This window comes from Canis aureus, chromosome 17, assembly GCF_053574225.1.
Source record: "Canis aureus isolate CA01 chromosome 17, VMU_Caureus_v.1.0, whole genome shotgun sequence".
Taxonomy (NCBI): Eukaryota; Metazoa; Chordata; class Mammalia; order Carnivora; family Canidae; genus Canis; species Canis aureus.
The window spans coordinates 9,259,297-9,285,335 of record NC_135627.1 but is presented as its reverse complement, the minus strand read 5'-3'; the positions used below and the strand labels follow the sequence as shown (position 1 = coordinate 9,285,335).

The following is a 26,039-nucleotide window of genomic DNA, read 5'->3' as shown; positions in this document are numbered from 1 at the left end:
TGGCAGTCTGTCTGCCCTTTGGTCTGAATTGGTCAAGGGTGGTTATACATGCATTTATTTAGGCTGTTTGCCATTATTTATGCGACCCAACATCAGAAAATTGGTGTCAACTTGTGCTTAAGACCTTTAAATTTTAATGTTAAATTAACTTACTCTATGAATAGATTTCACCTTTTTTTCTTTTTTTCTCATCTTTTAAAAGTTTGTGGATACTGAAACTTACTCTTTTTTTCAAGGTATGTGGCTATGATATAGCATCCCCCAATGCAGGGCCTCTGTTCAGAGTTCCAATCACTGCAGTTATAGCAGCCAAGTAAGTAACAAGTTGCCAACAGCTTACTGTTACATGGGATTTTTTAATGGCTATTTATGGAAATAGTATGAACTTTTAAAAGATGGGAGACCAGAATCAGGTAACTGGCTTTTAGTTCTGCCTCTTGCTCAGAGTCGAAAGTGGCACGTGGTTTTTCTATTGCCTTTTGACTGTGAGAATACCCAGTGGCATCTCCTGTGCCCTGCCCTCTGTGCCAAAACTCCACCCTCCTAACTCCCTGATCCATCTGGAGCATTTCACAGTATTACTTCATCCCTCCTCCACTCCCACCCCCTCTCCCCACCATTATACCTCTACTCTGTGGGATTGCTGTTTTCTCTGGCTCTCCCACTTCTCCTGTTTCCAGACTCTTCTTTCCCATCATATCTTTTACCCCAAAACCGAGAAGCTCCAATCTGTCATACTGCTTTCTGTTTAAGGTAGATCAGTGGTGCTCCCCAGGATCATGCTCTTTAAAATAGCAAACAGTGGTCCTTTAAAACTAGCGTTTCCTGTCACCCCATCCACCCGACATTCGTACTCCTCACTGGTGTCGGCATTCAGGCTTCCTCAGACTGGCTCATTCCTAGTCATCCCCAGGGTGAAAGAAGTTCCTTCTTGCTCCTTCGTGGTGCTTTGTACATGCTGTGGTACACGTGTCAGTCAAGACGTCATCTCTTTTAGCTCACCACATTTGATTGAAGACACAGGGACTATATCCTACGAGTTACTCTGTGGAGCCCCGTTACACAGTATCTTCAGAACATTCGGTTAACAGTTTCTACTGAGTTAGTTAACTGGTAAATATTAAATGTGCAGTAGTTCTCAGCCTGTAAGAAACATAGGATGAAAATCAGGAGATAAAAAGTGACACACACACACACACACACACACACACACAAAAGTGACACACACATGGAGAAATTGCAGAGCACTTAAATCCTCAGGCAGATTTTCCCTCAAAGTCCAGTATAGAAAATTAGACAAGATAATTTATAAGATTCAGGAATCAGCCGAGACATTATCTCCTTCAGGAATCTTTTCCATTAACACTTCCTATCTACCCAGAGCATATTCTGTTAAATGTTTCTGGTAGTTCTGTCTTCATGAGATTGGCCAGGGCAAAGGAAAATATATTCAGTGTTGTATTTGTAGCTCTTAACAGCAGTGCCTCATATATATAGTAGGCGCTCATTAAATGTTTGTCACACTGACTAAAATTTGTCCTTTGCATATTCTTTAGGTTTCCATAGTAGAAAATTATACATTTGACCTTTACGTATCATTGGTTTCTTACCAAAATGCTATAAAAGTACTTTTCTTCTTTACTGTGTCATTATGGTGTGGGGTATTTTGGAGCTATATAAGGGGTTTAATACCATTCTCAGAGCTGTAAGGTAGTATCAGTCACACAAAACATTACCTGTGGTTTTATTATTTAGGATTCATCATAGTTCAGATTCTAGTAGTTGGGAAAGCCTATGAATGAGGGAGCTGTGTATGTATGTCTTATAGACAAATTGTAGCATAGGCCAGTAAAAAGGAGAAAAATCATCTACACTGGGCTATCCAGAATTTATCACTGCTAACATGTTGCAAAAATGAGATAGTATTGTGCACACTGTTCTATTACCAACCTTTAAATCCCCATGCTCGTTTCTAATGAACTCTTAAAATCTAGAGTACCAGTGGGCTTATAGTATAAAAGCCTTTTTTGTGACAGCATCACATTTAGCCATTTATTTTTATTTTTAGAGTAAATGAATCATCACATTATGATCTAGCCTTGACAGATGTACATTTTAAGCCTGGTCAAATTCGAAGGCATTTTATTGAGGTTCCTGAGGGTGCGACATGGGCTGGTAAGTAACATTTGAGTCTGTCCTGACCACTTATCTTTATGTACTTCTATCTCTGCTAGGATTGTGACCATAGAAAGTAGTTCATATATCTCTAACATGTGCTTTTGTCATAACAATACTACATCTGACACCCTACATTGGCTGTTAGGTTTAAAATATTATGAAGATCTCATACTATTTTACACTGGCTCATACATCAAATCATCTAGGCTATTTAAGATGTTTTAACATTCAGGATTTTAACTTAGTTTAGAATACCTTATCTGTTAGTGATTAGAGTCAGAGTTGTATTGTTGAACAGCTCTAGGCTACCATTCATATAGGTCCCCATGGACTTATCTAACAGTGAGCCCTGATAAAATATACACTAATTATAATAAAGGAAAATCTATGATTAATTAATGCTGAATCTGATATTTTTTCAATGGTAAATGCCAGTAATTATAATGTTCAAATTATGATTTGTCTTGGTTGGCATTGAATATAATTAGTTTTTTTAATAAGAATTTATTGAATGATCCAGAATAGAAGTAGCTCAGACCATTTAGCAGTCTTAGATTAGAAATGTGCTTTGAGTGGGGAAGGAAATGGGAAGATGGTGGTCAGAGGGTACAGAATTTCACTTATTCGGTGAATAGGTGCAAGCACTCTAATGTCCAGCATGGTGACTATATTGTCTATTCTGTGTTATGTACTTGAAATTTGCTAAAAGTCAGATTTGAAATAGTCTCACCACCAAAAAAATTGGTGTATGTATGTAAAGTGATGGATGTGTTAATAACCTCCCTGTAATAATCATTTTAAAACATATACATGTATATCATATCCTCACGGTGTATACCGTAAACACCTATGCAATGTTGTCAATTGTATCTCAGTAAAATGGGAAAGAAAAGAAAAGAAAAGAAAAGAAAAGAAAAGAAAAGAAAAGAAAGAAAGAAAGAAAGAAAGAAAGAAAGAAAGAGAAAAGAAAAGAAAAGAAAAGAAAGAAAAGAAATAAATATACTACAGATGGGTCCTGTTTCAGATAACTAGAAATACTGTCCTAACACTGGATTTTTTATCCTTAGCAATTGATGAGGTTCACAGAGTTCTCTAACCACTTGACCTTGTGAACCAGAAACATAAGCCTTGCTTTAAGCTTCCTGTATTAGAGTGAGTGTGCATTAGACAGGATGCTGATTCTGCTTCACAGTGATTTTGGTTTTGCCTCTAGCTCAGCCTCAGAATAAAACCTAGGATGTGTAGGTCTGATAATCATACTTTTCTAGAAGCTGACAGGAGGGAGAGACTAGGAAAAGTTATCAATGAATTTGAATAAATAGACACTAATGGAATTTAGCTGTGATAACAAATAGAGCATTCTAAAATTAAAATTCTCTTTATCAGGAATTGGTTGGTTTTTAGCTAGAGCAGGTTTCCTCACAGGAGCAGAGGGAGAAAGGGTTTTGAAAATAACTTGATTAGGACAACTGTGTCCATCCGTGGGCAGCTCGCTGTTCATGGTGTTTGCAGCATAGTGGTTGTTAATTGTGTTACTGATTTGTTTATTTTCCTACCCTTTCATCTTTATTAATATTCTGTCGATTCTTTGTTAAGGAAATATGTAGTTTTCCTTTGAATGTATCATTTTATTCTTGATACATTATTTTCTAAAAAGTTGATATTATTAAAACAATCCTACCTCTGTTTTAAATCCCATCAGTTTAAAACTTTGCTGCTTCTCTTCTCATTTTAGAAGTTACCGTGTGCTCCTGTTCTTCTGAGGTGTCAGCCAAGTTTGTTCTTCATGCAGTACAGCTTGTGAAGCAAAGAGCGTATCGAAGTCATGAATTCTATAAGTTTTGTTCGCTTCCAGAAAAAGGAACACTAACTGAAGCTTTTCCTGTCTTAGTAAGTTTTCATTACCAGTTTGAAATCCTATGAAATAATTTCTTTTTTATTTTTGGTATGGGGCTAAGACTGTGTATTTGAATTTGATTTTATAGTTTGTATTCAGACTGGGGGCTGCATATTTTATTGATGCCAAATAAAGTGGGAAGGTAGGTAGTCTCAGTGGGATACTTGAGACTAAGTTGGAGATAAATATTAATCATCTGAAATCTTTAAGAAATGTAATGAGAGGAAAATGCTGGTCTGCTGGATTCTGACGGCTTGCACCATAGAGCCCAGTTGGGAATGTTGCCTCATCACACAGGAGATTATTTCCTTATTTAAGATTTTTCTACATGTTTTCTACTTGTTATTTTATTAATACCCAGTTGTTAAGACTCCAGGAGGCTGTTTTGCTCTATATGTGAAGCCACTACTGCTTCCCACCTGAATGACCTCAAGTGTGCCAGGTCCCCATCCTTCTGGGCTGCTGTTCTTCCTCTGTAGAAGCGGAGCAAAACTGTGTTCTTTCTTGAACCTGCTGCCTAGTGTTTTCACAGAGTTCTATCATCTTTCCTTAGTTCTATCATCTTTCCTTAGGTTTCTCATTACAGCTTCTTGTGTTCTTGTAAATGTTAGTATCACATGACCCATCTTCAAACTTGCTAATGTATACTGATTACTAGAAAAACTAATTTAAAACTCAGTGCTAAAAATAGTTTTTGTTTTTAATTTTTTTTAATAGGGAGAAAGATGTAAGGGACCATGATATCATTTTGCTTTGATTACCAGGCAGCTCTGAGCCTGAAATTCAGCTGTGGGTATTGACTATGCCTTACAGAGCTGTAATACTTACCTTTTCTTATCATGGTTTTTATAAGTTTTCCTTTGGTCTGAAGTTTTTATTCCAGTTTGTTTTCACCATTATTTTGTTGTATATGTTCTCAAAAGCTGCCTCCAATCTTCTATGACAAGGGCCGTAGGAGTCTGAGTAGATGACTGTATCTTTACTCTCTATACTCAGAGTAGATAACTGTGTATCTTTACTCTCTATACTCTATCTTTGCAACTAATTCCACCCACAGGTGTACAGATAGGAAAGGTTTGAAAGCTAGAATTGCTGTAAAACACCTATTTATATTCTGTAATTTGAAGGAAAATGAGAAAAGAGATTTACAAGTTTGTAATTTTTATTCTTTACAGGGTGGGAAAGCAATTGAGTTTTGCATTGCTCGTTGGTGGGCAAGTCTTAGTGATGTCAATATCGATTATACCATTTCTTTCCATGGAATAGTGTGTACTGCTCCTCAGTTAAACATTGTAAGTTCCACATTTCCATCATTTTTAATGTCAGTTATTTGTGTTATTGAAAAATAACCTCACTGGTTGGACTTAAACATTAACGGGCAGATTACCTGTAGTTCTGAAAATAACAGTAGTATTTGTTCATGGGTGCTTATAAACTTTGCATTATGCATGTTTATTTTAGGTTCAAATGTTTAAGAATACAATTTATTATCAATAAAGTTTGAGAACCTAATTTGATAAATATCCTTTGTAGCATGCATCGGAAGGAATCAATCGTTTTGATGTTCAGTCCTCTCTGAAGTATGAAGATCTGGCTCCCTGCATAACTTTGAAGAGCTGGGTCCAGACACTACGGTATCATTAAGTGTTTTAAGACTACAGATGTTGAGCATTGGTGTGATAGGAGTGGGGATATCTCTTCTACTCTTTGAAAAGAGTCATCTTTTTAAATCATCTGAGTGCTAAAGATGAAAATGTAGTTTCTGACTTTGCAGCCTAGGAGTCCCAGCAGCTTTCTAAGAAGCAGCCTCAGCAGTAGCTTCTAGCCTTAATAACGTGTATAAAGCTCTCAGTGTGGCACCTACAGGACCCATCCTTTGATGGGGGTATATTGCTATCTGCAGTTTGGACAGAAGGATGCGAGTCAAAACCTGTCTGTCCTTAACACTCTTAGCAGTTGTCCTACTATTGGGATCTGGTTAAGAACTATTTGTTGACATTTGAAAATGTTTCTGTAATGTTGCAAAATTTAAACTGTATATGTTGCTATGGTTCAGCCAATAAAGAATTCTGTAAGCTGATGATTAAAATATTATATACTGAAAAGGACAGAGTTTAGGAATGCTCATTGTCACTTACTGTGCTGTGTTATAGATTTTGTTGGTTAGTTTCATTTCTCTCAGTAAATGAATTCTTGCATCAAATTACTTACATGTTTTTCTAATTACAGCCCATTGAGTGCAAAAACAAAACCTTTAGGATCAAGAGATGTTTTGCCAAATAATCGTCAGCTTTATGAGATGATCCTGACATATAACTTTCACCAGGTAAGTGTTTTTATAATAAAGTATAACCTTAAAATGAACTTTTGTGTTTTGTTCATGAAATATGAAGTCACAAATGGCAGGACAAGTAATTTAATTTATATGTATATGTATGAAATAGAGTCAAGTAAATAACACTGGTTAATTTGGAATTATCCTTTTGGAAATTATAATTTGTAATGGTCTAAGTGCTATTCAGGTCTGAAGTCATAAACTCTAAATTAGTGGTGACCTGACCTTTGAGCCTTAGTTTTTTTATTCATTGATACCTATTCAGTGGTACCCATTCGGTGCTAACTGTCCAGTGGCTAGATGTCTCATCAATGCCAGATGCCTTCTGATTATGGTACCGGGTCTGATTGCTTTCTCTGAAGTAGCTGTTAAAACAATGAAAAATCAGAATAACTCTTGGTTGAATGAGTGGTAAAGATAGTTGAGACTAGTGTAAACGTTGGTTCTAAGAGTTTATATAGGATCAGTAAGATTTCAGCCAAACTCTTATTGAAGCATAATACAAATCTGGTTTTAATGTTTAGATGATTGTTTCAATGAATTGTCATTTTCAATTTTCTAATTAGAGGTCCTGAAGAATGTATGTTATACTCAATGCATACAGATAGCTAGGTTTGTATTCTTGAAAGCTTATAAAAGAAAAATGCCTTTAATTAGTGCCAAAGTATTGGATATTCTGCATTTTTAATATTGGTTACCAGAAGAAAATATTTTTAATACTTGTAATGTAAAAATCTTACCAGTAACAGTATTACTGATCTATGTTAGAAATCATATATAAATCATATCAAGTACTTATTCTTATTTTTTTTTTATAGCCCAAGAGTGGGGAAGTAACTCCAAGTTGCCCACTACTCTGTGAACTATTGTATGAATCAGAATTTGACAGCCAATTGTGGATTATATTTGACCAGAACAAAAGACAAATGGGTTCAGGAGATGCCTATCCACATCAGGTATAAAATTGGCAGTGATTTTTGGAATTAACACGGGCTGTTTCCTGAACTAATAAATCCCTGATTTCTTGTTTATGGTAATATTTGTTTTTCTGTTTTGTTTTGTTTGTTTGTTTGTTTTAATCCTATAGTTTTGTATTTAGTCCTTGACCTACCACTAGAAGCTTAGTTAGTTGTCTTACAAAACAGACTGTGACAGCCTCTCAGCCATGTAGATCAGCTAACTCAAGTTTTGGGGTAGAAAAGGGCGAGTATGATGCTTGCAAACGCTAGCCCAAGGTAGGTTTTTGTTGTTGTTTTGTTTTTGTTATGTTTTGTTTTAAAATTTATTAGAGAGACCAGGGGAAATAGAGCAGAGGGAGAAAGAGAAACTCAGGCTGACTCCACAGTGAGCGTGGAGCCTGCTGACATGACTTGAAGCTCAAGCCCGAGCTAAAACCAAGAGTCGGATGCTCAACTGCCTGTGTTACCCAGGCACCCTCAGCATAGCCTTTTAAGTATTTGTCCTTCCTGCCCACTGCTTCCACCTTTCTGAAGGCTGACAGCAAATCTTCCAAGACAATTTGAGTATCTTGAAATGATCCAGGTCTAAATTGGATGAAAAGCACTATAGCAGTGCCAAGTGTTTACTAGAACTTTCAAATTTATTTCTTCGTGAGACAGTGATGTATTCAACACTTAGTGTATGCCAAGCACTGTGCTTCGCACTAATGTTTTAAAGATAGAAAAACTTTTCATCTTATATTTTATAGAAATTTCATCCCTGATTAAAATATTGTTACAAAGAAATGAGGTATTTCCTATAACATCTATAATTTTATGCAAATAATGAAAATAATTTGTGCAAGTATTTTCCAGTTAACTCCTCAGGGAATGATTTCTTTTTTTCTCAAAGCAAGCCAAGCCACATCTCCTCAGTACAGACTGGATTATTCCAGTGCCATTACTTTGTTACTTTTAAAATCTCAGAAGAAACAGTGTGCCAAGCTCCTGAGCAGGTTAATTAACTAGATGGAGCACAAATGGGTTTGTATTCCTCGATCTCTGCTGGCTCCGTTTTTCCTGTCTGTGATAAAGAGGTGTGTGGCATTTTGGTGATATAAAGACTACCAGTTGTGTATACACACTTGTGTGTATATTTGTCTTGAGCATGCACGCACGCTGTTCCTCACATACTGTAAGTGCTTTCACGCACACTGTTCCTCACATAGTGTAAGTGCTTTGTACGTGGTAACTGTTCCTGTTTATCCTCTTACTATGATTTCTGTTTACTTGACTAAACTTTACTTTTTCCAAATGTTCTTTGTATTTTTTAGTATTCTTTGAAACTGGAGAAAGGAGATTACACAATTCGACTACAGATTCGTCATGAGCAGATCAGTGATTTGGAACGTCTTAAAGATCTTCCATTCATTGTTTCTCATAGGTTGTCAAATACCTTGAGCTTAGATATTCATGAAAACCATAGCCTTGCACTTCTAGGAAAGAAGAAATCAAGTAATTTGACATTACCACCCAAATATAACCAACCATTCTTTGTAACTTCCTTACCTGATGACAAGTAAGTGACAGTGTTGCTTACACTGTGTGTCTTAAATACTGTAATCTTTTCACTCGAGCTCATTACATTGGGTTAGATTGATGGAATGTTGTCACTTACCATTTTATTTCAGACTAAGATGATTTCCTTTGATTTTTGAAATCTAAGCTATGGGAATTATTTCAGAATATGATTGTTTTGATGTTTTTGATCCCTGGTTATCTTTCTGAGACTTTCTCTTTAGTTCCATTTTTTTCTCTTTTGAACTTTCTTATTAGAATACCTAAAGGGGCAGGACCTGGATGCTACCTTGCAGGATCCTTAACATTGTCAAAGACTGAACTTGGAAAGAAAGCTGTAAGTATGCTTTTTTTTTTTTTTCCTTTTACACTGAAATTACCTATTCCAAAATTCTCTTTCTTTTAAAAGTTGGGAATTAATCCCACACTTTAGAATGAGATTCTAAGAATGAGATCTCCCTGGGAGGAAAGAAAATATTAGTATTTTTCAAATTACTAGTAAAGTCAATTAATATTTTGACTATATTTTAAAATATTTAATATTCTTTTTCTCAAGCCTAAGTACTCGGGCCCTGAACAGGTTGTACCTTGCATGACTAATATACTTGAATTTCCCTGAAAATGTATAGGTCCAGATTAAACTTGGCTTAAGTGAATGAGATGTTTAAAATTGGAACATTTTATAGGATTTTAATCAAATTAATATTGTGGATATAAAAATAAGTCAGGTCTTCTTGGGCCACTTCTAGAAAATCAGAACAATTATTTCTAACAGTATTTTTCTCACTTGTACGGACCTTTCTCTTGTTGAAATTTTGCCTAATTGTGTAGATAATTACGAGATACTTCCTTTGGCATTTACCTTTTATAGTTCAAAATTATACTATGAAAAACTTGTTTCTGGTTGTTACGTTTTAAAGATAAATATTAAAACTGGATAGGTACTTATTTTAACTTTTCCATCTGTTTTTATTATAAATTTAATATGAGAATAATACTTATGTGGATCTGTCACATATTAGCTCAATGCCAACAAAAGGTTGTCATTCTTACAGTTTTGCATTTCTTCTTAGAATCAGTTCTTAAATAGTGGTCTGCAACGTGATGCTGGAATCATAAAGGCTATTATCCAGATGAATAGATTTCTTGCATCTTAACAAGTATACTTACTTCTTGCCACTGTTGAACCAGAGGTCACTTACTGCTGTCTTGGAAGCATCACTTAGGAATTCTGTGCTTTGAAAAAAATTGTTTACCCTGACATTTCTTGAGTCTCATTTTGATTGATACTGCAATTGACCCTGAACAACATGGATGTGAACTGTGTGGTCAACTTCTATGTGGGTCCCCCCCCCCCCCAGTAAATACAGTACAGTACTGTAAATATATTTTCCTTGTGATTCTCTCAGTAACATACTGTTTTCTGTAGCTTAATGTAAGAATATATACAAATTAATATGTTCTTTGACTGTTTATGTTGTTGTTATTATGGCTTCCAGTCAGCAGTAGGCTGTTCATTAGTTATGTTTTGGGGGAATCAAAAGTTACACAAGGATTTTCGACTGGAGGTGGGAATGGTATCCCCAGCCCCCATGTTGTCCAAGGGTCAACTGTACATATTTATAGATATAGTATTATTTGAAGTGAATCAGTACTCAGTGACATTGGAATTCATTGATGCGCTGATTTAAGAAGTCCTGGTCTTTTTTGTAGGCTTCATTTCCTGGGCAGCAGGGCTGCTTCCACTATGGGGTTCTCACCCAGATAATTCTTCTCAGGTGTCTGCTTACTTGTGATGATTATGACAGAAAAGCATTGTTATTCAAAGTGCCCTTTTTAGCAGTTCAGAGATAGTTACTACTTCCTACCAATGTTCTTTCAGAGGCATAAATTATAGGAGTGTGAGATTAACTGTAGATACTACTTACTAGGTAATTACTTATGGGGTAGATTACTTGAGGGAGCAAAAACCTAAAGGTACAGAGTTCATTACACCAGCATCTTGTTTGTGTAATCTTCCCTCCATAGTTTGGCATTTCTCACTGGTTTGGTAGCTGAGAAGGTGACTGTTGTTTTACTTCTGACTTTCATGGTCACCTTGAATGATGATGCCTAGGTGTGTGCGGTGGTTGTGATGTCCTTGAAATCAGACTCTGGACTGTCAGCTAAATTTAATGTTTTCAAAAGTGTGTTGATAACTAATGGTTTGCTGTACTAAATTTTTCAAATACAGAGTTGAAAAACACTTGCCCTTAAGAATAACATATTCGATTGCCTTTTTATTAAAATGGAAGTGGCAGTGTTGCTTTCTTTAAAAGCCTGCCACTTTGATCATAGACCTGACCCCTCTAAGTACCGAGACACATGCAGGTGGGACGTAAACTGGAAGACAATTAGAAAGAGGTGGTGTCTCCATCCTGTGTAGATTGTGCATGTTTTCTTACAGAATGTCGTTCTAACTCCCAGGGGCAGTCTGCAGCAAAACGACAAGGAAAATTTAAAAAGGTACTGATTGTCAGTTCTTAAAAAAGATGTCTTAAAGCCTTATTTGCATATTAGTTAACTTTTTTTTCTGTAACCTATTATAAATCTTTTTAAAAAATCTCTCCCTTAGTTTCCTTTCTTTAAGTTCTGCAGTATAGTGCTTTTAGCTTGTCAGTGTTGACATACTGCTTTCCTGAAGTGTTTTTTTTTTCCTGCCATAAATTGATGGAAGATCCCTGTTTTATGTGTCTAAAAAAGAAATTTAATACTATTCATTTCTTAACTGCACATATGCTGCCAAATAGTAATATTTGAAATTTTGCATATCTAAAATCCTACTTTGTGAATGAATATGTTTTTTTTCCTAGCTATATAAGCCAAAACAATTATTTTTAAAGTCAAAAAACCATTTTAAATTGGATGATTTGATTATTAAAATATTATTATTAAGATATTTGAAAAAAAAGTTTATTCCCTGCTCTTGTGTCATCAAAGTACTGGAAGAGAAGAGACAGAGCAGTGGACAGGAGGAACAGAAATAAGGACTACTGACCCCACATTAGAATTTACACTAAGAACACAAGCAACTTTAAGACCATCAATCACTTCCCCAGCTTATTAGACAATCTCTGATTTACTGCTAGAGCCAAGTTTAAATTAAAAAAAAACAAAATTCTACTTCAGGTGTACTTAGAGAAAGGGATAGATGTATTCAGTGAGCTCTCTGGTGAAGACCTGCTGCACCATTTATCATTTTAATGATTTCTCATGTTCAAGTGGGAAGCATTGCCAAGGAGAACTTGTATTTTAAAGTATAAATAAAAGATAACTCTGTTTTTTAATTCATAGTGACATGAACCTGGGGATCCCTATTTTAGAATACATGAAGTTCCTTTATTAAAGAGACTTCAGTAATGTCTATATTATTATGTAATAGTAAACACTTTGTTGAAACAAAATGCCCACTGGGAAACATGTTTCCAGTTAAAGGAGTATCTGCTTCACTACAGACCAGCATTTCTCAGCTGAGAACTATGACCCATTTGTGGGCCATGTACATTCATTTAATGAGATATAACTAGCTTTAAAATGAAAACAGAATAAAGTAGAAAAATGTCATTCATCAGACTCATAAAACTAATGTCTTTTTATTTATAGATTGCTTATCTTTGGGTCATCCTGAAAATAGCTTGAGAGCCACTGCTTTAGAAAATGAGGAAAAGGTCTTCTAGGAGCCCATTAAAAATAGAAGGTGCTTATCACAAAGGCAGAGCTGGGATTTTCTCCTCCTATTGTATATTTTGGTTGGTTTTTTTGGGAGTTTTGGTGGATTTTGTTTGGATAAAGTTGTATAAAATAGGAAACTCTCAAATGACCAGGAAGGTTCTTATTACTTGATAGTTAGGAAAGCTTTATATAAAGAGCTTGGCAACTTAAGTTACCTCTTCCCATTTCACCCTGTTTTGTAGTCTCATTATGAAAAAGACCCATATATTAATTTATTGCCTGAACAAAATACCAACTAGCTTTTGGTGCATAATCCTCAATGGATTTGTCCTTTTGGGTCTCAGTGACTTTTGATTTGGAAAATGCGGGTTATCTTTTTTAAGTTCATTGTCATATAAAAGAGAGTGCTTACTTTTAACAGATGTTAAATAGCATTCCAGTATGATTTTAATCTTTAAAATAACTATCTCAGTTTTGCATAAAGGTATTCAAGTTTTGAATTTAGCTATTAATAATTTAAGAACTAAGGAAATTATAATTTTGAACCAAAATTTAAATGGCAGTATGTTATGTTACCCAAAGAATAATTACTGTTTTTGCAGGTAGATTTGACTTTCTAAGGGATATTATTCAACACTGTCAAAATATATGGTAAATAGCAGAAATAATATGTTTTTTTAAAAAACTTAGTGTGAAGTATCTACTATAGAGAACTTAAGCATCTCTTCTCTGAAGATTCCTCTTGACTATCTTTTTAAATCATAATCAAGGTTTCTCAAGACTTAAAATGGTAGAAAACAATTTCTATTAAATTGACCCCATAGTAAGTCCTTGAGAAGTGAGTTGAAAAAATACTGACAAAAAAAAACAGGTAAACATGATAAAACAAAAAATAACTCCATTTTTTCTCTTGATTAGGAATTAAAGCTGCCATGTTCATAATTTTTAATAATAAAAATTACTGTCCTGAAATATAGGATTATATTAACACTTATAATTGCTAATTTGATATATTTAATATATAAAATGCTGATCAGAAAACTTTGATTCCCACCCACCCACCCCAGGCCATTCATCACAAACTCCCTGTCTCTTGTGCTTTTAGTGGTAGTTTATGGTTGCCATAGTACAGGGTTTCTATTTATAGATCTTTTTTAGAGTTTATTGTTAATCATAAGTTAATGCATTGCTCATTTTAAATTCAATTCTGTTTTCTCTCTTCTGTACTAAAACATAATAGCAAATGCCTTACCTTTGAGCCTCAGAGGAGAATTGCCTCACAACGGAGATTTCCTTCCCATCCTAAAAGTTGCCCCTCTCTCTAATCAGGCAAAGAGGAGTGGGGAGTAAGGGAGGCTCAGGTTAGATTAGCATCAACACGGCCAGGTGTCTTCCTCCAAGCAGGTGCCCTCCTCTGGGCAGTGCCTTTCTCTGGGCAGGTGTTGTCTATGTTCTAGTGCGGTGGAAGTACACAAGCAGGATTCCAGAGAGAGCAGGACTACATGAACAGAGGGTAGATGTTGGGGGCTGTCTCTGCCCCTCAGTTTCTTCAGTATATTGTTCATGCTGTACAGATGACACTGATATGACCTGTTCCCCTAAGAACTTAGGGTTAATTAGCAACTCAGATTTTACACTTTTTGCCCAGGCAGTGCCCACTGAGGAAAGTGAACTCAAGAGGAGGGAAGAAAAATGAGTAGCAAAGTCCTGAGGAGCTTGCCCAAGCAGAACCCGTTTCTTTTCCCCAGCCCCCACACTGCACATGCGACCTTGGCTTGCAGGCGCTGGCTCCTGACCTCAGACAGCATGGCACTGAAATGGCTGAAAGTGGATTTGTGTGGTCATGTCACATGAGTTGGTTTTATGTGCTTTAAATGAGTCATATTGAAGTAATAGTTTCTGTTTTACGTTGGAATGCTATTAGAACTACTGTAACAGTAGTTCCTTATATCTGCTATTATAATTATACCCCCAAATAAAATTTAATGGTGAACATTGCTAACATGGGCATATGTACATTGTATTTACACCTGAGAATCCTATTTGGGACAAGGTGGGACTTGCAATACTATTTTTTTGTCTCAACTTGAGTTTTTTTCTGAAATTACTGTGATTAGGGGAGTAAAAGTCTTGGTAACATCATTTTTTCCTATTTTAGAAATTTTGTTAATTAAAACAAAAAAGGTTTTAATTTAGTGTTGTTAATATAAACTTGAAGACAGAATTGGAGAAATTGACTTAATGATTTAATTAAGGACACCTGGTTATTATACCAGATCAGATCTACCGAGTCTAATAGGGGATTTCATTTCCCAGACACCCTTAGTTTTCACAAGTGGAGACTTAATGTGCTTTAACAGAATAGATGGAAACAGGTGTAATTAGATATAACAACACATTACTCTTTTCAAAGCAAAGCTTCTCAAAGGAACTACTATGCTTATTTTACCTCCTGTTTTCCCTGCATCTCTTTCTCGGTCAGCCCTTACCCCCACTGTCCACAGAGATTGCGTGTCTCTTGTGGTGACCAGCCACTGCTGCCCAGTTCTGCAGCCGTGTCCTTCTCCCTACTGGCACCACCTCCACTGTCACTGGCTGACCACTCTTTCTTTCTGCCGGTTCATCTGCAGAGCCCCTCTGGTGTTTGTCTCCCTCACTCCTGAACATCTTTGAGACAGTAGAACGCTTTGGGTCAAGGCCTGGACTTCCTTCCCCACCCCACCGCCAGTCCTGCCCAGATTCATTTGTCCCCTAGTTTTAAACACCGTCAGCAAGCACTGTCTGTTCTGCCTTCACAGATTCTAAATCCGTCCACATCTTCCTCTTGTACAGCCCATTCTTTAGATCAGAGCAGTGTTGGGAGTCTGGGCTCACTTCCTAACTTGTCTCTCTCCTTTCAACTTCTGCCCTCTATCGTCCATTCTCCAAGCAGCAGGAAAAGTTATTAAAAACAAACCAATATTTTTCATCCAGATAAGGATCCAAAGACATTAAATAAAAAGCAGAAATCCTGAATCCTATCACTGCCTTGCCTACAACTCTCCTGGTAGGCTTCCTGGTGCATTTAGAATAACATCTGTATTTCTGTACTGTTTTATCAGCCCTACTTCCTGTGATCGCTGCCTACTTGCTCAGTGCACCCAGCTGTGCTTGCCTCTAACTCGGGCTCAGGGTTTTGCATGTGCTCGTCTTTTGTCTCCAGATATTTCTTCCTCTCCTCATTCTGGTCACTTAGGTCGATTGATGTTCCTGTGCTTAGGTCATGGAGGTTCACTTTGATGGGATGTTCCCTGTTTCAGAGTGGCTTTTCAGCACCCCTTCCTCACTGTTTTCCTCACTTCACCTAGCAGCTGTTCTGTCCCTGCATTGTTTCTTCATCTTCATATCCTGTGGTGGTTTCTGAAGCTGTTTGCTACCTGTATGTTGTCTGCATCCCCACCACGCTATGCTCCTAGAGGGCAGGAGCATTGTCTGCTTTGTTGCTTACCTCCTAGCACGTTACCTGGCACATCACAAGGCCTCAAGAAGTCCTCTTGATTGAAGACATTTCTCTTTAAATTTACTTTAAAAAGAGGTTCTTTCCTCTTTTTAAATTCTAAGTTTAAAATTCTAAGTTCTTTCCTTCCCTTCTCAAGTAGAAGATGGGAAAGCTCAGTAGACTTTGGTAATTAGTACTTTCTGTAATCCAGTCTATCAAGTAAAACTAAGAATACCAGCTACACTCATATGGAGGAAAGTTTTTTCTTCCTCTATTTTATTCTTTTTTAAGATTTTATTTTTAAGTAATCTCTACACCCAGTGTGGGGATCAAACCCACAACCCCAAGATCAAGAGGCACATGTTCCACCCACTGAGGCAGCCAGGCATCCCTTGCTTCCTTTATTTTAAAGGAGATTTAGAAGCATCAATACTTTAAAAGTTTGGGAGAAAAGTCCTTTGATCACACATTGGAATTTTTTATGTATTGTGGCCCTTGGGATCTGGAATATGATGTAATACAACTGAGTGCAGCCTCTGTTTTGGGATATTCAGGTACTGAAGATGATTTAAAATATGTTGAAGCATGTTAATCTGAGACTCTCCACGTTCATAGGATGTGATCCCCGTTCATTACTACTTAATACCTCCACCAACAAAGACGAAGAACGGCAGCAAAGATAAAGAAAAAGACGCAGAAAAAGAGAAAGATTTGAAAGAGGAGTTCACTGAAGCATTACGAGACCTTAAAATTCAGTGGATGACAAAGTAAGTTTTAGTGGATTTTAATCCTCTAAGTGTTTACTTTTATTTTCCCATTTACAATGAGAAGTGAGATGTGTATGTGCATGGGCTCTATTCAGAATATTAACAATGGGTGGTAGGGCTACAGGCGCTTTTATTTTAACTACTTAATTCTGATTTGCTCTTGGAAGAGAATTTTATTGGAAAGTATAAAGAAGAAAATAAAGATCACCTTTTTCCTACTCTGCAAAGGTAATCATTGTCCTGTTATTTTCTCTGTAAAATACAGAGAAATCATTATCCTATTGTTATTTTCTCTGCATGTAGCAGTGTGAATTACATCGTGTCCTAGTTTTCCAATTACTATTTGATGATGAGCATTTCTTGGGTCATTTAATAGTCCTTTAAAGTACCATTTTAATGACTATTATGTGGTCCTATTAATGAAATATAACCCACTTAAATACTCTCTTTGGTGTATGGTATTTATAGCTTTTCTCTGTGGTGCTGTGATGCACATTTTTATACATGTAGTTTCTTTAAATATCCATCAGATTGCATCTTGAAAGTATAATTATTGAATCAGTATTATTAATACTAAAAATTGCCTTAATATGTTTTACCAGATTGCTTTCTAGAGGGAATGTCACAATTTCAACTCCCTTCAGTAGTTTATGGTGGAGCCTGTTTTGTTCACTATACCTTTGCCCAAGCTGAGCCATGGAATTGAAAATAAAGCCTTGCTTCTAGAGGGTGAAAAAAGAAAATGCCATGGTCATAGTCTTAAATTGCATATCCTAAGTTATGAAATTTGAGCTTTTTAAATGCTATTATTGCGTTTTTTGTGAAGCTTCTGTCAGTTGAACATGTTCTGTACTCTTTTTCTGTTGGGATATCAGATTTTTCTTTTAACTTTTTAACATAAAAGATATTAATGCTTTGCTGTACTTGGACACATTTTCCCCCAGCTTATTTTTTGACTTGTAGCTTACTTTTTACATAATAGGAATTTATTCTCCTGTTAAATGGATTGCTTTTTCCATTTGTGTTATGTAGTATCTCTCTGACCACTGCTTTCCTATGAGAGTCCTCATTAGCTAAATATGTATGCACCCTTGCAGTCCTGCAGTCTTATAGAGAACAGACATCATATTGTAAAAATAATTCCCAAGGATTGAAGTTACAGTGTCTGTCTACATTCAAACTTACCTTTTCACTTAAAACCTGCCTGTATCTCCACCAGAAGTCAAAGTCTGTAAGTCTGATTATAGGATATTGTAAACAGTTGAAAATACTAGTATCCCCTGGAAACTAGTGAAAATCCTTTTTTTAAAAATCAGTCTTCAAACCTTTGGAGATAGTAGTAAGGGCATACAGCAAATGATGAAGAAACATCTATTCAAGAATATCTAAAGTTCAGGAAGAAAAGTGAGAATCTTTGTTATCTGTGCCAAGGCCACTCCCTCACCCCTCAGCTCCCAGAGGACTCTCCTCCTGGGAGGAGCTGGTGCTCATGTATGACTCAGCTACCTGGTGCTAAGGCTGAGTTATGAGCGAATGTAGGGGGGAGAAAGGGTGGAGCAGAGGGCCTGCCTTGGACATGCTGCTGCTGAGAGCACTGGGGCCCCTTCCACCCCAGCGCAGCCCAGGAAGCAGTGGTTTCATGGCAGGCAAGGCAAGCCAGGAAGAAACCCCTGGCCACTACACCCCCTCACCTATTTTATCAGAAGAATTCACAGCTTTATTCAACTCCCCATACAGGGACATGGAATGTGTCTTCATTCAACTAAGACTTGAGATTTTTCAGAAAAGTTTACGTATTTCTAATACATTTTAGACATTTCTAGGTCTTTTCATCTCTCTTGCTTATTTGAATGTTTTTTCCTCCTCTTTATGCGTCTATACCTGGTATGTGTGAAAACTTGATGCTTAACAATTTGATTTTTTTTTCTAGGTTAAGCATAGTTAATACCTGCAAATAATGATAGTCATTGTCAGTAATTTTATCTCAGGTTGATGCCTTATGTTATAGACTGGAACTTCAAAGCAATGTTAAATAATAGGGAAGACAAAAATTGTTTTCTTTCTAAAAGAAATGAAATACAATGTTTATCTCTTTCTTATATACATAGGTTGGATTCTAGTGACATTTATAATGAATTGAAAGAAACATATCCTAATTATCTTCCTCTGTATGTTGCAAGACTTCATCAGTTGGATGCTGAAAAGGTTGGACGTGTTCATTCTTAATATGAGTATTTCATTTTGTTTGTAACATTAGATAAGGTATATACGTTGAATAAAAATGCAGCCTTATATTTGTCTTGTGTTCTTGCCAGATGAAAACATGTTTCTTCAGATTGAGTGTTCTATTAACTATTTTCACTAAGGTAATGACAGGACACTTAGCCATTACTGTGGGTTCAGTATAGTATTCCTGCTCACATTTTTGTCATTGGGAGGAGGAATAGGTAAGATATCCTAGGATTGCTTTTCTGACATTCACCTCAAGGCAGCAGTCCTGGCCTCCTGTAATTCTAAACACATGCAGCAAACTAAGAACTCCTACTGTGCATCAACTTTGTTACTGATGCTAATTTTTAAGAATTGGCCGTAGTTCCAAACTGTCTTAACGTGGGCCAGCTCTTGTTGACCAGTAGGAAGGTGCTAGCTATAATCAATTAAAAATTCTCCAGGGTTCAGAGTGAACCTGAAGGTGTTGAAAGGAGACCTCTGAGACTCACAAGTGAGGAGCAAATTGCTGAGAGCACATGAGCACTGACTGTGGTGATTGTAGCTAGACTCTGCGGGTAGATTGCCCAGCCCTCTCACTCTGGACTTGGGATTCTCGTGGTTGAGACAGAGGAAGCAAAGGTAATTTGGTGTACTCATTGGTACACCTGTTTCTTATTTATTCTTTTTTTTCTCCCTAGGAGCGGATGAAAAGACTTAATGAAATTGTTGAAGCTGCAGACGCTGTTATTTCTCATATAGATCAAACAGCCCTAGCGGTTTATATGGCAATGAAGACTGACCCCAGGCCCGATGCAGCTACTATAAAAAAGTACCTAACCAGTAAATAATCTTTCTTGCATCTCATTTCTTAGTTACTTTTTAAAATCGTTGAGAATATTCTTCTTTTTTGATATGTGTTACGTCCCTAGAACTATCAGTATTTGGATACTCCACCCTTAAGATATTTTGTAATAATTTTCTTCAGTCATTTGAGATTAAGCAAAAGAAAAGGAGTTTGTTTTCTCTACCATTAGGTGCTGTTGTGGTGGAGAGACTTGAGTATCTGTGATCAAACAGTCCTGCCCCTGGGGATTTGTGGGAACTGGACATCTGGAGAAGGCAAACACATAACATTCTATAAGATTACTTTCTAAACTCTTCGTTGATTAAAACCAGGAAAAGCCCAGATTTAGTTTGTAATGCCTGGTAACACAAACAAAGTTAGGTTGAAACCATCACCTAGCAACTTGAGTTAGGAACTGTTGTTACCGTATCATTTGGGGTGAAGGGAGGGAAGTTTATGGCTTAGCTTTAAAAAAACCTAGTGTGACCTGTAAAGCAAGAGGCATCGCTGGGTGGTGGTAGTTGAACGCATGGCTCCCACACGGTCTGTGACGGTCCCTCAACCTCCCTTTCACCTTCCTTAATTCTCAGGACCATCTTGTGAAGTTCTCCTGATACCAGCTTTCCCTTTGTCACTTTGGTTTAGTTTCACCCAAGGGTCATCACCTGCGAGGGTGGAAATCTTGCCTCCTCCTAGAGCTATTAAAGTGATTCCTTCAGCTTCTTCAGTCAATACTTCTTTCTCTATCAAGTTCCTGATTCTAAACTTCTAGAACTCTTGGTATTACATTATTTATACTAATATTACAGCTGTTACGAATCTACAAGCAGTAGTTTTCAAGCAGAATAAAATTTCTTCAGATTAGATTGTTGGCATGGTGTGCGTCCTTTCCCACCTTCTAAAGGAGTAATCTCAAATGTTGCTGTTTTGTTGTCCATTTGTAAAGTGCCAGTTATGTACAAGGAATTATTTGGGGCCTGTTAAATACCTCATTTAAACTTAATCTTCTAAATAACATGCCTCGTAGGGGCATCTGCAGAAAAGCAAAAAGGCTCAGAGGATACATGACCAGCCTAGGGGGCCAGTGCTGGAGATGGGAGAGCCGGATTCCGGATTCCGGATTCACACCGGATACATGCAGGCCCGTGTCCTTTCATATTCTGATACCCTTGCATTCCTACCTGTCTTGAGAGGATTCATAGGCCTCATTTCTTTCTGATAGTAAAAAAGAGAGCATCAGCTCTGCCTTGCACTTACCCATCTTCTGGCTGTCCTTTCTGTGTTGGGTGGTGGTGGTGGGAGGAGGTAGAGAGCCCTCTCTGAGCCTGACCTCTTGCTCTAGGTCTGAATACCCTCTCCATTTCTTTCATAACTGCCCTCTGCTGACAAGCCCCTTTCTCCTGGTCTTCAGGTGTGTATGCCTCAGCCCACAGCCATATCCGTATGTCTCCTGTCCCCTGTGGGGCTCCTGGCTTCTCACTGGAGTCATCTACATTGCACTTCCTCAATTCCATTCCATGTTAATCCCATTGCAGGAGGGAGAGTCTAGGCTTTATCACCTGTGAGAAGCTCATTGCAGAAACATTGGCCCCTCTAAGGCTACGTTGACCTCACTGTGGCCCCTGCTATCAGCTGCCCCATCCCTTCCAGCATCTGCTATTTCTTAGTTTGTGAAAATAGAAAATGGACTCTCATGTGTGTAGGAAATCACGTTTGAAATTTCAGTAAATATGAAGGTCCATTTAGCACTGCTGATACTATGGCCTGTCTTTCCTGAATCTTACTGTCCACAGAGGAAACTCTTAATTCCAGATTAAAGTGAGCCACGAACCAAGATTAGTTGTATTTTCTTTTCTTTTTTTTTTTTTTAAGATTTATTTAATCACAAGAGACAGAGAGAAAGAGGGGCAAAGACACAGGCAGAGGGAGAAGCAGGCTCCATGCAGGGAGCCTGACATGGGACTCAATCCGGGGTCTCCAGGATCAGGCTCTGGGCTGAAGGCGGTGCTAAACCACTGAGCCACCTGGGCTGCCCAGATTAGTTGTATTTTCAATCTTATTAGTCCCTTTTTTCAGAGTTTTAATTTCAGACCCTGACTCCAGTGGCTGTCAAAAAATAACAGGAACTTAGGGTCCTGGCTTTAAAGATTATAAAGACTTTCAGAGATGGTGGAATAAAACCAGAAAGGAACCATCGAACGTTGTGAAAATGCTGAGACGCTAGTTTGTTTTTGGCAACACTAGATCGGTTTATCTGACTCACAATGTAGGTGTTTTCCCCAGGCCTTGCTTTGGCCAAACCAGCATGGGCCTCAGGTATACTGTGCTGCGCACAGTACCCTGTCCAGGTGTTCCTTTTCTGGGCAAACCTCGGGAGGGTTTGCATTTGTTGGAGACGGAGTAGCAGTGGAGCATTTATTCCTCATTTTCATGCAAAGCTGCTTTTACTTCAGTCCCATGCATCAGAAATTATGATAGCCCTTTTTTAATCTTAAAAATGATAGTAGCTTTTTGTAGGCGCTCCATTTTCAAGTTTTAGTTAAATTAAGCTGCGGTTTATTTAGGCCATTAAAGTATCTGATTGAAGCTCTTCCTAAAATATAGCAGTACCACATTGATCAGAACCACTAACTAGATTTGATTCAGAGATGTTTATTGAGCAAACACTGTAGGCAAAGCATCACTGAGAGGAACATAAAAAGAACAGGATACTCTTTACTCCTAGAAAGCATATGCTCTGATGCTGAAAATGAAGTTGCTAGCTAGGATGTGATTAAGAGTTACAGTATTTTACATTGTGAGAGCCTGTAGGAAAGAGAGCTGGTTTCATTTGAGTGGAGAAAGCCTCGTAGATTAATAAGGTATTTGATCTGAGCCAGTAAGTTCTAAGTTACGTGAGGGTAGAGAAGGAATATTCCAAATATGTGGAATATTAGGTTCTTGGATCAGAGAATGCTAAAATAGAAAGAGGTCTTGCAGGTAATATGGTCCAGGACTGACAAGTACAGCACACCTCTGTCACCCTCTATGTTCTGCATCCTCAAACCCTTCTCTGGGCAGCTAGGACCAAGCAGTCAGACTGCCATGGGTGATCAAATCTGCCTTGCCAATCCAGTTCCGTTCCAAGGCTCTCCCTCCTTCACGGAATGGGGACAATAATTGTATCCTGCTCCTAGGGTTGCTTTAAAGTATAAATGAAGTACTGGCAAGATGTTTCAGATGGTGGCCGGCATCTTAAAGGTGGGGCAGTGAGGGGGATGCTCAGTAAGTGAGAAGCCTTGCCCTTCACCTCAGAAATCCTTTTGTTCCTGAGTCCAAAGTAAACCAAGCAGTTCCCTGGCACCTTTCCCCAAAAAGAGCGAAAGTTGGTTCTTTCAAGCTTTGAAACTTTGCTGAAATTTCATCCCAGGCATCTTTTTTTTGGCTTCATTTTATCTACATTACAAACTTATTAAGGTGGGTAACTTTGTTGGCTTGTAACAAGTTGTTTTCTCATTTTAATTCCTTTGTACTAATTGTTGATTTTGTAGTGCCAGAAGATTTCATGTGTTGCACATTACACTCCGAGTCCTTCAGAATCATTCCCACTGTTAGTTTGTGTGTCCATGTCCGAGCGCTCCGTGGGCTCTCATCACTTTTAATCCTCATTGTCTTTTACGCATGTCTGACATGAGTTGGACAAAATTCCTCAGATAAGCAAGTATCCTCAAGAAGAACACTATCCCCTGGAGTGTAGGTTGTTACTGTATTTCACTCAGCAAGGGTTTATTGAGTTTCTGTTCTGTGCCAGGCATTGTCTGGGCACTTGGGATACATCAGAAGAGCACAGATTCCTGCCTTGCAGCAAGGCAGTTTTACCATCCCATCGTGATTAAGAGCAGGGTTTCAGAAGCAGACACTGTGTAGTTTCAAATGCTGGATCTACTGCTTCCTAACTGTTGGACCTTGAACAAATCTGTGTGCCTCAACCGCCTCCTTTGCAAAATAGGGATCATTAATAGTATCTTACTCAGAATTGTTTTGACTGTAAATGAATTAATATGTAAAAGTGCTAAAATAGTTGCTGGCACATTCAGAGTAAGCATTTTAGTGTTTGCTCTGCTTATGAATGAAGGTTCACTGCTGAAAGAACTTCTAACATCAATTCAAAAATATGTAATAATTGCTCTTTATAAGAAATCTATCTAAAAGATACTGTTCTGATGAAGTTATCTAGCTGACAGAATTTAGAGCTGAACAGACTTTCACTTCTGTTACTTTGTGGCATCCTGTTTCAACCAAACACAGCTGTCCTAACTGTTTAATCTGTATGTATAATGTAGCAGCTAGTGTGGCATTACAACTAAGGCATCTTGTTTGATGTACGATACAGATGGATATACCTAGCTATCCAACATTCCTGCATTGTCAATCTCAGGGAAAGAATGCATGAGTTTATAGTTTCAGATAAGTCTGCACTTTTCAAGGACTTTTACTGATCTATGAATTGTTTTTTGATTTGGTGCCCAGTGATATGGACAAACAAAAATCTACCCTCGTGGATGCCCTCTGTCGGAAAGGATGTGCCCTAGCTGATCATCTGCTTCATGCACAAGATCAAGATGGGGCTGTTTCCAGTGATACTGAAGGGAGAAAGGAGGAAAGAGAAAATACTCTGGATTCTGTGATGTTAACTTTTTGGGAAACTACAAAATGGACTGATCTTTTTGACAATAAGGTAATCTTTGTGCTTCTTGTTTTGGCACAGTTCTTGGGGGTCACTTACAAACCTTCCTGGTGCCCCATTGGCTCCTCTCAGGTTTCCCAGCTCCCTGGTCAGAAGAGGAAGAAAATCTATGGAGTGGGGCTGTGCTGGGATCTGAAGAAGGCATTGTTTAGAGAGACCTTCATCTTCCCTGTTTCAGAACCATTTTACCAGATTTTTCTCTATCTGCACAGTGGCTCTTTAGCCGAACTAATTCGGAAAACAGCTTGAGAATGTGTGTGTAGTGGCCTTTCAGTTAAATCCGTTCTCTCTGAAGCTAGAAAGAAGAACATCTAGAAATTGTGTTTGTGCCTTCCCACGTCTGTGCTGATTCATCAGGGATGGAGAGGGCAGCATTCCAGTTACTTTAGATGCTCTTTTTCTCAAAACCCTTTGACTTTTAAGTAATTATCATCTGGATTTATAGCTCATCAGTTTTAAAACCCAGTTTAGAAGTAGCATTGATAAAGTTTTTGGATTTGGGCTATAAAAACATTTTAAATCTCTTTAAGCTTTCTACCATAATTCTTACAGTAGGGATTCTGTAAGTATAAGTTTTTATCAGTCTTCCTTTCTTCTGAAGATAAAGAAAAATAAAGTAAATGAAATCGGTGGAGTTCTCCTAACCCAGCACAAGCCACTGTTTTTGTTTTCTAGATTAACTGATAATTTATAATAAAGACCTGAGATAGGAGAAGTTTCCTCTATGCCTGAGTTTTTCCCACCACAGTACTTTTATAATTTAACTAAATGTTTTATTTTAACTCAGAAGTAGAATGGAGATAGGCCTAGTTTTATGGCAGCTGTGCTCATTCTGGGGAAATGGGGTTAGAGTCAGGAAACTGAAGGATTCAGTGCGGCACCAGAGGTTAAGAATTTGGATCTGAAACCGGACCCTGGAGTTCACATCTTGCTTCTGCCACCTTGATCTGTATGACCCTGGGCAAGTTACTGAATTCTGATGCCTCGGTTTCTTACCTGTCAAATGGGAGTGGTGACAGGACACAGAGTTCCTAATGAGTGAGTGTTAAGAACAGGCAGGGCCCTGAGCAGTGTTTGCTGCCATTGCTGACATAGGACTGTTGCGTGTCTGCCTCATGCTCCCTGCTGTGCTTGCTGCTGGAGAAAGATGAATGAGCCTGCAGGCCAAACACTGGATGAACAGCGTAGAAAAACTTATCAATGAGCCTGTTTGCCATAATACTACTACTGTATTAGGGGCGATGCATTGTATTATGTGTCTGTTTATTACACTGAAAAGAATTGAACACTTTGCTTGGCTCTAGAATACAAATAAAAGTGATAGGATTCCTTTCTTTGAGATTGTTCTCTACATTCTAAAAGTGGAGGGCAAAAAT

General features: G+C 37.7%; 1 protein-coding gene across 4 annotated transcripts in view; it reads left to right on the top strand.

The window, feature by feature from the left end:
• The window catches only part of TPP2 (tripeptidyl peptidase 2), a 70,463-nt gene that overhangs the window by 41,155 nt on the left and 3,269 nt on the right, over window positions 1-26,039 (top strand). The window contains exons 15-28 of one of the 4 annotated variants that reach the window (XM_077855034.1): window positions 237-313; window positions 2,069-2,175; window positions 3,914-4,068; window positions 5,251-5,367; window positions 5,609-5,709; window positions 6,305-6,401; window positions 7,229-7,366; window positions 8,683-8,927; window positions 9,185-9,263; window positions 11,393-11,431; window positions 16,731-16,882; window positions 18,991-19,087; window positions 19,792-19,922; window positions 24,447-24,654. In XM_077855034.1, the coding sequence (XP_077711160.1) occupies window positions 237-313; window positions 2,069-2,175; window positions 3,914-4,068; window positions 5,251-5,367; window positions 5,609-5,709; window positions 6,305-6,401; window positions 7,229-7,366; window positions 8,683-8,927; window positions 9,185-9,263; window positions 11,393-11,431; window positions 16,731-16,882; window positions 18,991-19,087; window positions 19,792-19,922; window positions 24,447-24,654 (1,743 nt within the window). Of the gene's footprint in view, window positions 1-236; window positions 314-2,068; window positions 2,176-3,913; window positions 4,069-5,250; window positions 5,368-5,608; window positions 5,710-6,304; window positions 6,402-7,228; window positions 7,367-8,682; window positions 8,928-9,184; window positions 9,264-11,372; window positions 11,432-12,568; window positions 12,663-16,730; window positions 16,883-18,990; window positions 19,088-19,791; window positions 19,934-24,446; window positions 24,655-26,039 lie in introns of those variants that run through there. The other 3 variants (XM_077855037.1, XM_077855036.1, XR_013355516.1) reach the window with 3 other exon arrangements.